The following is a 15,075-nucleotide window of genomic DNA, read 5'->3' as shown; positions in this document are numbered from 1 at the left end:
CAAACCGCGATTTTTTAATCAAACAAAAATTTATGACATTCGAGCCGCGAGATTTCATACCTACTGAAATTATATGATATTAGAGCCGCGATATTTCAGACATTAATAGGACTTTTCCAGACTAGACCTAACCTAACCTAACTGGCTAACCCTTTTGCGGAAAGGTGGAGAGAAGGGGGTAAGTGTGGAGGAAGAAGATGCTGATGAGCGTCAGGGCTGGGGGCTGGGCTTATGCCTGCGAAGTGGGTAAGGTGATGTGACAGTCCGGTGCAGCCGTGCAGGGCCGTTCCTATTTACTTTTAAAGCAGTGACTCAGTCTGAGTCTGGTATGGTCTGCGGACCCTATGGCTCAGGCTTACGGCATTTGTAAGAAGTGATGGTATGTTCTTAAATCATTTGTCTAGGAGCTATTGGGCATAATCCGTTTGGAGTATCAGCTTGTGGGCTGAGGCATTGCTTGTTTCAAGCTGGTGTGGCGAGATGAGGCAAGTAAGAACAGCTGCATAGGTGTTAGACTGACTATTTCTATTGCATGTAGTGTTGTAGAGGGTTGGCATTGGCTCTTGGGCTGATTTAAGAGTCAAATTTTTGGGCTACGGCAGCGCTCCCCACCAATCAGCCTTGAAAAGAACGTCTAGCATATTTCCGGTAAAATTCCGGATAACCACCAATCAGCTGTGGATTAAGCCATCTGTCAGTAACCAGCCAGTGACATCATCTTGCTTTAATCATCTTGGTTAGTGAAACAAAATTTCATCTTGGTTAGTGAAATTTTTTTGCTTTGTAAAGTAGGTACGTAAATGTGATCAAAATGTTTTGTTGGTAATTATTTTTTTGTTAACTGGACCTTATAGGCCTACTAATCTAAGTTCTACTGTAAATGCATTTTTAGGGATGCGGATGTCCCTCAATCAGACCCTCATTACCTCTGTCTTGCACTTGCAGAACTGGCCACCATTTTTGGGGGGGGGATGAGATACACAAATTCAGTCAATCACATTTTTAAGCCAACATCTGTGTGCAACTATTATGCAAGTAAAACTTTTTAATAAGGCAAAAATTTTTTTACGGTAGACCTTAGCAGAGTTACTTCTCCAGAATCTCGCTTTTCACACTTTTTTCAGGGATTTTTAGGAGATAGTAAATGTGTGATTTCTTAACATGCTATATGCTACATTGATAGTAAAAATATTGAGCTTTATTCCACTATTTTTAGTTTTGCAATATTTTGATTAGTTTAGCTGCTAAGGCCTACCACATTTCTACAAAATGTGGGATGATTGTCCCGATTTACCCCGCTTGTCTCTCATTACCCTGTTTGATGGTACTCTCGACTTGTTTGGGAAGTTTGGACTGCCTTGGGAGTTGGGCCTTGGTGGGTTGTTTGTGCATTTACTCTCAAACTCATTTTTTTCATAGTAAAGTGTGAGGTAAGAGTTTTTACTATTGCATGCATAAATTTACACTGATATGCAAATGCTCATTTGTCAATCAGAATCATTCTATCAACCCTATTGGATAAGTTGTTTTGCTTTGCGCCATGGCCTGGCCCTGGATGATGGATCCTGGTCACTGGAGCCTGGAGGTACTGGCTGATGTGTCTCTAACAAAAAATGATGCACGAAGTTTTATTATATGGCAATGCTTTCCAGTATCTGGAGATATTATACCTTAAGACCATTTTTTGACTCAGGTTTTGGGTATATTCCTAGGTTATATATAGGTACATATACTTGAGCTGCACGGCAGCTTTGATACCGTCAACCGGGGCTACTCGGGACGGTTTTGAGCGTTTTTTGTTAATAACTTCTTACGATGAAACATTTCATAAACAAGTTTAGGCTCATTTTATAGCTCTTTGCGAGGGCTATCGAATGGCATCTTCAAAAAAATTCCATATGCTATTCGTAAGGTGCCAGTTTTTTTTTTTGGAATGAGATAGGCAAAATCTGCCAATTACGTTTTCAAGCCGACACCTGGGTGCAACTTTTATGTAAGTAAAATTTTTTAATACGGCGAATATTTTTTTTGCTACAGACCTTAGCAGAAGTAACTTTTCAAAACAGTGTTTTTCACCATTTTTTTCAGGAATTTTTCAAAGCTAGTAAATGTCGTATTTTTCGACTGCCTTTATACTACATAGATAGGAAAAATGTTGACGTTTACGCCACTATATTTAGTTTTGCAATATTCCGATTAGTTTTGCTACTATAACAGTTTTACGCCGTGTCGGAGGTGCGTCCCGAGTTGCCCCGCCAGTCCCGAGTTGCCCCGGTTGACGGTACACAGTGGCTCTGATATCTGTGATAAGGTTCTCAGTATCTCAGATAAAGCTCTTGCTTTTATTTCTTGCCCCAGATATCCTCACTGCTTTTAAAACATTTAGTATTCAAATTTATTTCTGTGTTCTGCATCTTTAGGTTTCCCATTATATATTTTTATAACTTACCACTGGCAGCTGTATTTATTAATTATTTCAGTGAATCAAAGCTTATAATTTTAGTGGGTAAACATGCCTAGTGAAATAACTACAGTGAGTGCTCCAGACACAAATGTCCCACATGCCGGGAGCACAGAAGTGGACTCCTGCAGGCGTTTCAAAATTCGACATAACATGGGAGCTATAAAATCAGCACAAGCTGTGGTTTTAGCAGCTGGCTCAGGTTCCAGGATGACAACACTTGTGAACAATACTCCCAAATGTTTCTTACCTATTGCATCCATCCCAATGCTGTACTATCCACTATACATGCTTCAGTCCTCTGGTTTTGAAGGTTAGTCTAATACAAAATCTACTATTTTGAATTATTATGCCAAACCTTTGAATATTATAATTAAAGTACGGTATCTGAAAGATATTGCTTGTCATTTTGTTTGTTTCATGTACATTACTAAAAAAATTAAAGCAAGACCTTATTTGTTTATTATAAGTGTGTGTTTTTTCCCCTGTTCAAGTAAAATTTTTTATCATACAATTAAGGTACTTTTTGTGTTGCAGAATGCATAGTTGTGGTGGACTCAAGTCAAGTGTCAGCAGTTTCTGACATGGCACAGGAACTCGGTCTCACAATCAAGCTCAGACTCTTCTCTGATTCTGAAGAGGACAGAGGAACTTTAGACTCATTGCGCCACATTGCTGATGCTTTCGAGGTTGAGTGATGCTTTCTTATGCTTCATGATGCTTTTGTAATTAAATGGAGGTTACATATTTCTAAGTAATTAGTTTTATATTTCCAAAATTAAAACGGATATATCTTTTGAGGTTTTTGTCTGGCAAGTATCAATTACACAGAGCTTCTCTTATCTCTTCTTCACAAAGTTTCTTCATTTTTTGTCTACAGAGCTTTTCTCGTAGGGAGTTCATTTTGATTGTTTAGGAAGGTAGCATTTTGTGTTCTGTTTTTTTTTTTATAAAAAAACTATATTTGACAGCAATGAATTCAGCAGTATTTATTACCTAATGTCAGTTCAGTTGTTGTAAATCACTGATTACTGGTTTCTGATTGCTGCAGCTTACCTCACATGCTCTCCATTCAATGTATGGGAAGCTGTATTTCATGTTTGCCTCTGCAATAACAGGAGGACGTGGAGGACATGCTCATCGTGAGCAGTGACCTGGTGTCAGACATTAACATGGAGGACATGCTGCTGACTCACCGTTACCAGGGAGCTGCCCTCACCGTCCTCACCACTCGCCTCAATAAAGAGGCCTTCACTGACGTTCCTGGCCTCAAGTCAAGGAGTAACATAGGTCAGGTGGCTTTTCACTGCTCATGAAAGCATGTAGCTAAAACGGATATTTTTATCCCAGTTTTCCATGATTTTATCCATCTGAACGACATATCATTTTCTTGGACAAACATGGTGCATAATGTTTCAACAATTCTTATTTTAATGGCGTTTTACCAGTTGTTTCATGAATCAAAATTTTAACTATATTAAGGAAGAGACCAGCAGAGCATGCACTAAAGAGTCCTAACTGAGCTTGTATGGCCCCAGTCCCAGCTAATCTCGTGCTCTTTCAGGACCTGATCTGGTGCTGGAGAGCGTCACGGAGAAGCGTCTGGTGGGGAGCGTGTGTGGGGGGGACTACGATGAACACGTCACGCTGCCCCACCACGTCACCCGACTGGGGGCCGTCACCGTTGCCATGGACATCGTCGACGCCCATGCTTACGTCATCAGCGGCAAGCTCTTCAGGGAATATATCCTCAGTGACAAGTCAGGCTTCCGCCATACTTTGTGATAGTTGTTTGTGCCTTATTCATTGTTTGTGGAATTCAGATAATTTCTTAGGTACTGTGTTGAGTATTGGGAATGACTTTCTGCAATCTTGGATTATAAATGATTACCTTGTTCTTTATATGTGAGCTTTTCTGCATTTGTATTAATTTAATTTCAGAACATAAAAGGTACATTGCATGTAGAGGTTCTAGATGCTCTTTTTTACGCTCCTTATCATCAGATATTAGTTAATACCAATTCTTTTGCATGCAGAATTAATATAATTTAACATCAAGCTTTTCTCCCACCGCAGGTTCCACAAAAATCACAATGTTGATCTATACTTCGTACAAGATCTCTATATGGCAGATTTCAGTTATCTAACGAGAATGAACAAATTGCAACGCTTTAACTCCTTATTATTACCACGTTTTTCTTAGCTCGCTTTCGTGTCTGTGATGATCAAATTTTCATGCCACCTGCATGACGTTCTCTTCATGCCAACTGCATGACGTTCCCTTCATGCCACCGGCATGATGTTCCCTTCATGCCACCTTCATGACACTCCCTTCATGCCACTAGAGAACGTTTACGTATCGCTGCTCCTGTGATTTTTCTAAATTTTCAATTACCTTTGCTCTAATCTCATGCCATTTTCATAGGCAAGCTAAAGTGGTAGTAACTCTTTCAAGTTGCGGTAGCCAAGTTTTTCAAGCTTGTTTCCCCTCAGGGGGGACTTCCGACGCGTGTCTATGCTCGTCAGAAGTCCTATGGGATTTCGCGTTCCTAGGGGGATTGTTCCTGAGCGCCCCACCGCTGAGCTCGCGGTGTCTGACTGTAGGTCTCAGTTGTGGGGTTAAGTTATTATGTAGGCAGAATTCCTTACATTTCCCTTCTCTGTCTCTCTCGTGCGGGCGGCCGACGTCCCGTGTAAGCGACCTCTTGTTCGAGTGTCTTAGTTTCTGTTGCTTTTCACCTGTCCCTCCTTGTCACTTCGTCTCTTTGAGATGCTAACGCTGCTTCCTTCGAGCCAGCTTCAGCGGGCTGGACATCTGAGATGAATATCCCCTTGTGGACATCCCCTTGTGGGTGATGAATAATTGAGACCTTCCACCTCTATGGTGATGTTCATCTTGACTTTCGGTGCGAGATAGCTAAATAGCTGAAGCGCTAGTAAACATTTGGCCACTAAACTAAACTAAACTCAAGCTTGTTTTGTCTACCTTCTTTTTTTGGGATCCAATAAATTGTTTTAATACAGTTGAGTTCCTTTGACCATCACAAATTTTTGCAATGGTCTCAACATTTAATGATTCCTTGATAGTTAAAAAACATTTTTAGTGCTAGGAGTGGGTTTAAAAATTATTCATTATTAAAAAACCATGGTACGCTTTGTATTATGGAGTCAGACTCTTATATAAGAAATAAATTCACATAGAGAAATTTCGTTATTGTGGTTTCTGATTGCCATGAATTTTCCATTTCTTAGAGATAGTTTTATTTCTGGAGTACCTAATGAATTTTATTTATGTCATCATATCGTTGAAAAAAAATGAAATCAGCGTTAAATTCAAAGTACCAGATTAACAGAACTAACGAGATTTTCTTTTCTACATCGCAGGAACGAACGTCATAATGTTTTCATGTAAATTAAATTGGCTTTGTATTGCAGAGTACGAGCGTGCAGTGTCGTCCATTCTGGAGCCGTTCGCCTCCCTAGCGCTGTCCCGTAACCGCAGCGCCATTCAGGGCCGCCACTCGCAGTGCTGGCCCCACAGTGCCGGCGGCCGCGCCTGCTACGCCTACATGTACACAGAGGGCGTCTGTGTGAGGGCGAACACCATCCCTGCTTACTGGTACCTCAACACCAAGGTAGTGATACTATCTCTGCGTACTGGCTTAATAATACAAAGATAGAGAGCTTATTTCTTCTTCATCTGAGCTTCGATTTTGCTTGAAATTTCTCTGTGAACTAGTGCAATACATCGTACCATGACTGCACTTGGTTAAGTAACTCCTACCGATACAACACATCGTACCAAGACTGCACTTGGTAAGTAACTCCTACCAATACAACACATTGTAGAAAGACTGCACTTGGTAAGTAACTCCTACCAATACAACACATTGTATACAAGGCACGAAATGGAAAAGAATCGGCGACAGGCCACATCAGGCCTACACTTCAGAGCCGACATCACTATGTTATGTTATGTTATGTTATAGCCTGAAATTTCTAGCCGTTTATTCATTGTTTAGTTATTTCAACGTTCATTTTGCCTGTCATTTTGCAATTGAACGACTAAACCATAGCCTGCGGGTATGGCTGTACGATTAAAGTTACTTATACGGTTAAATAAAACAGTTTTTTCGGTCTCTCTTTCTTCTTGCTTTTACATTACCGAAAAACTCGGTATAAAAATTGAAATAATGTCTCGCGAAATTTTTAGTTCCAAAATGTAATGTATCCGTTATAAATTTTACAATGTAAATGATTTCAGATGTTAGTTTCGAAGTATTGAAGCCTTGTCAATCGGGTATCTAACATACCTCATGCGTAAAATCTTCCATGTTATCATGTGTGTTATAACATCACATCCCTCATGTTTAACATCGTTCATGTTATCATCAGGTCTAGGTATATAACATCACATCATCTAGATGTGTATAAGAGACAGCTCCTACCAATACAACACATTGTAGAAAGACTGCACTTGGTAAGTAACTCCTACCAATACAACACATTGTAGAAAGACTGCACTTGGTAAGTAACTCCTACCAATACAACACATTGTACAAAGACTGCACTTGGTTAGTAACTCCTACCAATACAACACATTGTACCAAGACTGCACTTGGTGAGTAACTCAAACGCTTTGGATTATGCTAGAACATGGTGTCATTGCCTCGAATGCCTCATATTTCTAAAGAATTTTTCATGGACGTTTTCGAAACTATGATGAAGTCAAGTGCACTGATTAGGGTAGGGGCTCCAAAAATGTTTCCCGCGCGTGATCCAATTACCAGAAAAGCTTTCATTCCCTATCAACTATTTAGTTAACATTCATGTGCAAGACTACTAAACAAGTAGTCTTTTAATACTTAGAATTTTTTTTTTCAACTGCCATTATCACGTGATGATGAATGGGAGGTTCGAAAACCCCAGTTGATCCCAAGTTTAGAATGAGTGCAGTTGAGTAACTGCTGATTTCACTCGTCCTCTCAGAAGCTCTTGAGGGCCAACATGATGACTAATCGGCAGCCATGTTTCGGTTTTCTTTCCTTTATTCCCGTGACTGGCAGCTGTTCTAGTGCTCGGCTTGATGTAATGTCCTGACTCCAGATTCCGGCCGTGCTGTCCGTGTTGTGCCCAGAGTGCCCCGTGCGGGTGGGCGACTACAGCACCAGCGAGCTTCAGCCCAAGGCCGTCGTGAGTATCTGGCTGATTTCATGAATAAATATTGCTGCATTACCATTGCACGCATCTGCATCCACTAACCACTTTTTGTGCGCAAAACATTCACGTTTTTTCTGTAACTCATCACTCCACATTATTTTCAAAGCTGGTTGCTCGCGTTCTGCACTGCTGAAAATGGTAATATTGTGTTGCAGGTGAAGGGCAACACGCTGCTAGGCAGGGGCTGCAGGCTCAGCGACCGCACCACCGTCGCCGACTCGTGCCTCGGCCGCAACTGCAGCGTCGCGCCAGGCTGCCGCGTCACCAACTCCGTCCTGCTCGACGACGTCGCCCTCGAACCAGGGTGAGGTTTGGTTCTTGGATCAGGGTGAGGTGTGGTCCTTGAACCGGGGTGGGGTGTGGTCCTCGAAACAGAGTGAGGTGTGGTCCTCGGACCGGGGTGAGGTGCGGTCCTCGGACCGGGGTGAGGTGCGGTCTTGGGGCCAGGGCGAGGTAAGGGTGACGAAGCAAGGTGAGATGCGACTGCTGGGCCCTCGGACCAAGCTGAGTCATGACCACACGTTGTTTTTTTTCTGGCGCCGACGGTCATGCTCTCTCGGGGCGATGCAGCGGTGATGGACGAGAGGCAGGCACCGGAAGAAGGGGGAGATGGACGAAGACAGAGAGGGTGGCCAGGAATGCTGCAGCCTCCACGAGACTGTCCCACAGTGAGGAGACGCTGAGGGGTGTGGGGAAGGAGGGGCTGGCAAAAAGATGCTGGTCGGGCTAGATGGGGTCCTTGCACTCGGGGCAGGCGGCGCTGGGAGAGCGTCCGACCCTAAAAGTGCAGGACGCCAGTGAACTTCAGTAGCGCGAACGGAGCTGGGATAGCGCCGATCGATAGGAGTGTGGGAGCGAGGCCTCTTCTGATGCAATCGGTGAAGGAGGGGTCGTAAGAACAGCGTTGTTCTCGGCGGACGCCGCGTTAGGAAGAGATTTACCTTGGGAGAGATCTCCCTTAGCCTCTCCATAGGCGCCGGCGGGTATGATGAAGTTCGTCAGGTAGGCGCAATAAGGTGGCAGAATCTCGACATATGGGAGGCTTTCATTGAACAGACCCCAAGAGGGGGACAGGCAGTGTGAAAAGAAGTATGGAAGGGCTGGAGGGCACTGGCATGGAACTCGGCACATGCCAGGTCCAGGTGAGCGGGCAGGAGAAGGACGCAGGTCTCTTTGCGGAGATGGGCAATTGGGCCCATTTTATGGCAGCCGATGGCTAATCTCAAAGCCGTGTTTAAGATAGTTTGGAGGCGATAATTTGGATAGTTTACGTGAGGCGACTGGGCGCCTGATGGGAGCAGCGGAGTTGATTGAGCGCTTCATTGTACGGTGGGTGGCGATGATGTCCTACTTCGAGAAGCCCCAGTTGGTGCAACCTTGGCTTGTAGGATTCGTAGAGAGCCCGTTGCTTCTGGAACTCTGGCTCTGACGTGAGGTGAAAACTTGTAATGGGTGTCCAAGGTGACGCCTAGGATTTGAGAGTTTTATCTAGAGAGGTGATACCTTGGCATTTTGTGGCGAAAGGGCGCGTGCGGAATTGATGGGTATCTGGGGTGAAGAGCGTGACGGACGACTTGCCGACACCACGGCCAGTTTCATGGAGGCAGACCAGTCGAAGACGCCCCAGGGGAGCCCAGCGAGGTCAGCCTTTGCAGTATCAATCCTCGGAAAAAACACGAAAATCGTGAGGTCGTCCGTGTATTAGGCAATATTGGAGACTTCTCCAATATTGAATGTCGGAGATGAAATAAGTAAAAAGGGCAGGGAAGATTACCGAACCTTGGGGAACTCCTGTATGAATTGTTCTGAAGGGGTAGAGCGAGAGGGAGCGGGATCTAGCAGAGAGTCATGTCAGCCCAGCTGCACGAGAGATGGAGGGAGCGCACTCCGAAGCACTGCTTGTGGGGCCAGGTGTTGCACCTGGAGCACAGGAACGAGTATCCCCGCCATGTCACCAGGAGGCAGACTGAGCAAGGGTACGGGACGGAGATGGGATGGAGACCCCGGGCTAGGAGGAGAAGAGCGAGCAGGAAGAAGAGTTGAGAGAAGGGTAGGGCATAAGGTGCTCCATGGAGGGTCAGCGACCTAAAACGTGGGTAGGAGGAGGCCGACGTTCGCCGCATCTTATATGAAAAAAATTGAGCCTTCGTCCGGCGGGCGATACTTGCGAGTCCTATGCCACTTAGCCTGTCTCACGGAGTAGGCCAGGCGAGCCCGGCCGACAGCGCCGGTCAGGGTTCCCCCATGACGAAGACGCGGCAGAGTTGATGGCCCCGTAGTTTACACGTAGTCTGATAATTCTGGTACTTGTTGCGTGGTTGCTGATGCTTTAGTTTTGCGTGTTCACGCACGATAAAATTTAGAGCCGATCATTGAACATAATTTTCCTCACACCAATTTAATTCAAATGCTACAAATATCATTTCTGATGTGTAAAGTTTCATAGCAACTGTTTGTGGTGCCTGCCTCGAGTTTGACGTGCGCGTGGAGCCGTATTTGTCATTCTTTGTGGTATTTATGCAGTTTTTGTGGCACTTTGTCATGAATTTCATTATGCTCTTGGTTGCTTACAGTGTCATTCATAAATCAGAGCTTCGGCTCTGATTTATAAATGACAATTCAATTTCTTTTTCTTTCCATTGTTTCGTTTTTTTTTTCTTGGTTATTCCTCTTCATTCTCGTCCCGCCTCATTTCACAGCTTTATTAGTGTTATTGCTGCACCATATTTAAGTACCAATTGAATAGAGTTTGATTATCGTCTGTTGGCACAGGACCATCTTGGACGGCAGCATCGTTAGCTGCACAATTGATAAGGAAAAGTGCACCATCAAGAAGAGCATCGTGGCTTCAGCACGCACTCTGCACGCGGAGAGTAAGTGGCGCACTCTGCACCCTATCACTTTCATGAGCCTCTTCTGCACATTCAGCACAACGCATCATTTTCACGGGCCTCTTCTTCACACTCTACACATCACTTTCATTAACCTCTTCTTTATACTCTACACCCCATCATTTTCAATAACCTCTTCTTCACACTCTGCACACCACATCACTTTCACGAGCCTCTTACTCACACTGCTCACCATGACGGTGAATGCTGCACCGGCGCCTTTCACCAGCACTTCTGTTCCTCTTTTCATTCAGTCGAGCTTCCTAACGCCTTTGATTGCTTCCTACAAGAAGCGCGCCAGACAATTGACTGAAATTCTATATTTTTACAACACTTCTCTTTAACTTCACTTCTTGTCTGTCTGTTTGTTTGTTTGTCTGTCTGTCTGCTACAAATCTTGTAATCAAAATTTAATACACTTCTACTTATCCTATCGATCTGAAATTTTGCACACTTGTGTAAAGTTGGAGACAATGCAAGAATCAAATGTCAAAATACATGATTTAGAAAATTGAAAAAAATTTTCAATATTAAAAAAATTGAAAAAATAATTTTGTCAGCTACAAATCTTATAACTGATATTTGACACACTTTTACCTGTCTAATTGATCTGAAATTTTGCATACTTGTGTGAAGTCAGAGGCAATGCATGAATCAATAAATAGAATAATTAATTTTGAAAAAAAATTATGTATGAAAAAAATTTATATATTAAAAAACTTGAAAAACTAATTGTTTTAATTCGAAAATTAAATGAAAAATTCATTGTACATCTGTAAGATTGGAGACACTGGAATCTTTGGAAGTGTTGTCTTTAAAAAGTAATTTTTAAACGCATATTATTTTTTAATTATACTCAATTTCACGATTGAATTTTCACCAGTCCACTTTTCTTTAGTTGCCTTTTAACAAATACTTTGGGACAGAATCTCTTACAGGAAGTATAGGAGTGTCACTATTTGGACAATATGACGCCTTTCTTTCTCTTAGTGGGAGATCAGTACGGGGGCGTGCCGGTGCTTGAATCAATGTCTATAGTCATGCCAGGAGTTCTAATACTTATTAAGTATCAAAGTTATTAAGTATTGATATAATTTACCCCCTGGGGTAAATTACCCCCCTCCTCATTGATTTGTGGGCAATGAAAGAAGTTCGAAAACTGATATGTGATAAGTATTTAAGCTGCTCTAATACAAATTTCGGAAATTTTAGCGCAAACATATTTATTGTGGCTACTTGAATTGGGCGCTAAAGGGAAAAATTGTTGCTGAAATTGATTCGCTATTAGCGTTCTAATAACGATGATGTGAAATTGTTTATTCCATTTCATAACCGTGGGACATTATTAAAAATTGACATTGGAAACGATATCAAGAAAGTATAATCAAGTATCAAAGTTATTAATTAAAGTATCAAAGTTATTAGGTAAAGTATCAAAGTTATTAAGTAAATTATGAAAGTTATTAGGTCAAGTATCAAAGTTATTAGGTAAAGTATCAAAGTTATTAGGTAAAGTATCAAATTTATTAGTCAAAGTATCAAAGTTATTAGGTAAATTATCAAAGTTATTAAGTATTGATATTAAAGATTGTTTTCACCCCTCGTCAGGCGTGGTCACGGGCAACACTCTGGAGGCGACTCAGTTTTTCAGCGCGTGATGAGCGACACTCGCTGTTGGTGGCCGCTCTTATTCACCGTACTCACGGTTGTCTACGTCATTCGTATCTTCTGCTGCTTTATTTCTTTCATTGCTTCCATTCATATCTTCTGCTGCTTAATTGTCTTGCCCTTTAGTGTAGGCAGTCATAAATTATTCAGATAACTCATCAATAATATAATACATATACGACAACGTCTCGTGTTCGTCATTAGCCTTGCTATTGTCTGGTTATCGCCACAAGCTGCTAAGATGATGACGTGTACATTAGAGAATTGTCATCTGAATTTAAATATTCACCAGCGATATTTTCCTGATGTTATAATAAGAGCGTCAACATTTGCACCAGCATCAGTGCTTGTGTCGTCTCGTTTGACGGTAAAAAGTTAATCCTGGTATGTGATTTGAACGTTACATTCGGCACGAAATCTCACGATTCAGTTGAAATACAGGCGGTTAGTGTCTCTTCAGTGAATAATTAAACTAACTCGATGAAAGTAAATATTTAGACGCTTCTGAATGTATAAAAATGTCTGAGTAGGTATATATTTTTATATAATTCACAAAATATATTTTTTTGAGATTTGCATAATTTGAAAATAACTAATTGACTTTCGTATTTAGAACATGAAACTTATTTTGTAAATTCATCTTTTTTACCATTAATGGAAAATCATCTTAGTTGCTAATTTAAATTTCAGTTTTATAGACAAATTATTGTTCATTGGACGGCGCTTGAAAGGTGTTAGTCTTAACCCTCACCACGCATTACTGCTGTTTTTCGTGCACTTGACATTTTAATTTCATTTTTATTGTAGTTCGACAACGCCAACTACGGTAATGAGAGTACACTAATCGTTCGACTTCGCCTGCGTATAGTCCAAACGTTCTCACGGCCGAGGAACGATGAGAAGTTCCGCTAGTCGGTACGGGCACGGTGACCTAGGACCTGATAACTAAAAATCATGGTTGAACTATGTAAGCTGGCCCACGAGAAGTTCCGTCTTTCAGTTCAGCTTTCTTGTTACGTCACGTAGATCGAGAAACGTAACCAAACCCGTCATTCCCCTGACGGATTGGTTGACTGGTTTGATTGCATTTTGGTTATTGGTTGATGCCCGTGACGTCACTGAGATCAGTGACGTCACAGGCAAAAAACAAGCTCCATCCGCGAAAATGAGCTTCTCATGGGTCAACCTTATACTAGTTCAACCATGACTAAAAATAGTGGAAGATGTACGTTGCACTAGCACAGAAAAGTGGATGTTAATATCGTTAGATAAAGTGCAAGCTTATGAATGTGACGAAATAAGCCTACGGTCTGAATTATTTGAGCTATGAACTTTTATTCAGCAATTCTTATCTGGAAATATAAACCCGGAAACGTAGATTTTTTTTAAATTTAAATTCTGAATTCGAGATTTAAAAATGTAAACATAGCGATTCTCATGTATAAACTTCTATTTCAATTTTTATTAAGCAGCCCCAGAAGCAATATGATAGAACCCGTTGAATTCTAGAAAATTCGAAACTCCAGACATGCGAAAAATGACTCGATAATTACAAACAAAAATATCTGTTAACTGATGGGCTACTTGACCGGTCGATACGAGCTTACTGTTCACTGCGCTACCAACAGCTGACTACTGAGGCCTTTAAAATAAATAATGAAGAAATTCAAACGACTACTAGCCTGATCGACCGATACATCCCTCGACCTTCCGCCAGTTAACATCATTGTTGAACTAATATTATACTGTTTATACATATTGTTAGTTCAACCACGTTTGACACCCTCCACGTCCGCCATGTAACCCCATGGCTGTCACGGCGACTTGTGATGTGGAGTCAAGTCACATCTCCCGCGGTGTTGTTACCGGAAGCGCATACAACCAATTAATTATTTTCTAATGGAAAACAGCAAAGACAGGCTAATTGTCGCCGGTCTTAGAGGCGCTAGTTTTTCGGGCTAATGAAATTAAGATGCTTTAAAAAACAAAGGTATTTTTGATGTAAATAAACACAACTCGAGATTATCAGCAGAATTTATCTAAGTCACGTATCGTAACTTACCTAGCCACGCACACAAAAAATGCATATGGTACAAATGAACTCGAAGCTGTAGGACTAACTGGACTGCAAGTTATGTATAAGGGCAGGCGCTCAAGATCCCGACCAACTGTTGAGGGGCAGATGCCGAACTTGAAGCCAACCGGCCTGTAATCGACATCATCATCAATTGCTAGCGGCAATGTTGAAGATATGAAGGAATAAAAAAATCATCTCGCCTTAGAAGCAAGGCACACATCGTTATTGTACGACGAACAAATTTGAATGACCAATCATTCCAATGCAGCATATTGCCAGACAAAATTGATGAAGATGTCATGTATGGCATTGGACTTCATAGCATATTATGAAATTACATAGTTGGCATGAATCTTGTCAAAAATGCTCTCATGATATAAGAAGGAATCTGCATCACATATATCTTAACTTTCGGCGATCGTTATATGACACAATTAAACTTCTTCTCATCGCAGCCATAAATATGTAACGTTGACATCTCTAACTACACGTTTAATCGTGTCCAGGGTTAAGTAATTTAGCAGGAACTTCTCTCGGCGAAGAGCGCACGAAAAATTGATCCAGGCCTCTTCGATAGGTACGCTACCGCGTTGGATAAAAGTTCCATGGAGCGGTCTTCGGAAGCCTTGACGTTGCCATCAAGGTTCATTGCGGGAACCTTGCGCCTTGTATTAAACTCCTCGACTGCTACAGAATGTTGGATCGGTCACGTTGTGCAGACATCGACACTCAAACTTTCCGACAGCTCGTTCACAGAA

At 41.9% G+C, this 15,075-nt stretch overlaps 1 protein-coding gene across 1 annotated transcript; it reads left to right on the top strand.

Moving 5' to 3' along the window:
* The first annotated feature begins 2,336 nt into the window (after nt 1-2,336).
* On the top strand, nt 2,337-12,426 carry LOC108667600 (translation initiation factor eIF-2B subunit gamma). The gene is made up of 10 exons (XM_018154644.2): nt 2,337-2,774; nt 2,999-3,150; nt 3,580-3,751; nt 4,026-4,221; nt 4,538-4,599; nt 5,897-6,096; nt 7,568-7,654; nt 7,837-7,985; nt 10,454-10,554; nt 12,181-12,426. Exons 1-10 carry the CDS (start codon nt 2,513-2,515, stop codon nt 12,228-12,230), a joined length of 1,431 nt encoding a protein of 476 aa, XP_018010133.1. The 5' UTR covers nt 2,337-2,512; the 3' UTR covers nt 12,231-12,426.
* The last annotated feature ends 2,649 nt before the right edge of the window (nt 12,427-15,075 follow it).

This window comes from Hyalella azteca, unplaced genomic scaffold (assembly GCF_000764305.2).
Source record: "Hyalella azteca isolate HAZT.00-mixed unplaced genomic scaffold, Hazt_2.0.2 contig7928, whole genome shotgun sequence".
Classification (NCBI taxonomy): Eukaryota; Metazoa; Arthropoda; class Malacostraca; order Amphipoda; family Hyalellidae; genus Hyalella; species Hyalella azteca.
The sequence above is the reverse complement of the archived record's forward strand: the minus strand, read 5'-3'. Positions and strand labels throughout refer to the sequence as shown.

Bases quoted from the DNA above. Each gene is read 5' to 3' on its own strand.
- LOC108667600 (XM_018154644.2), top strand. From the start codon at position 2,513: ATGCCTAGTGAAATAACTACAGTGAGTGCTCCAGACACAAATGTCCCA. The intron at 3,752-4,025 runs GTCAGGTGGCTT...GTGCTCTTTCAG, and splicing joins CAAGTCAAGGAGTAACATAG to GACCTGATCTGGTGCTGGAG. The intron at 7,655-7,836 runs GTGAGTATCTGG...ATTGTGTTGCAG, and splicing joins AGCTTCAGCCCAAGGCCGTC to GTGAAGGGCAACACGCTGCT.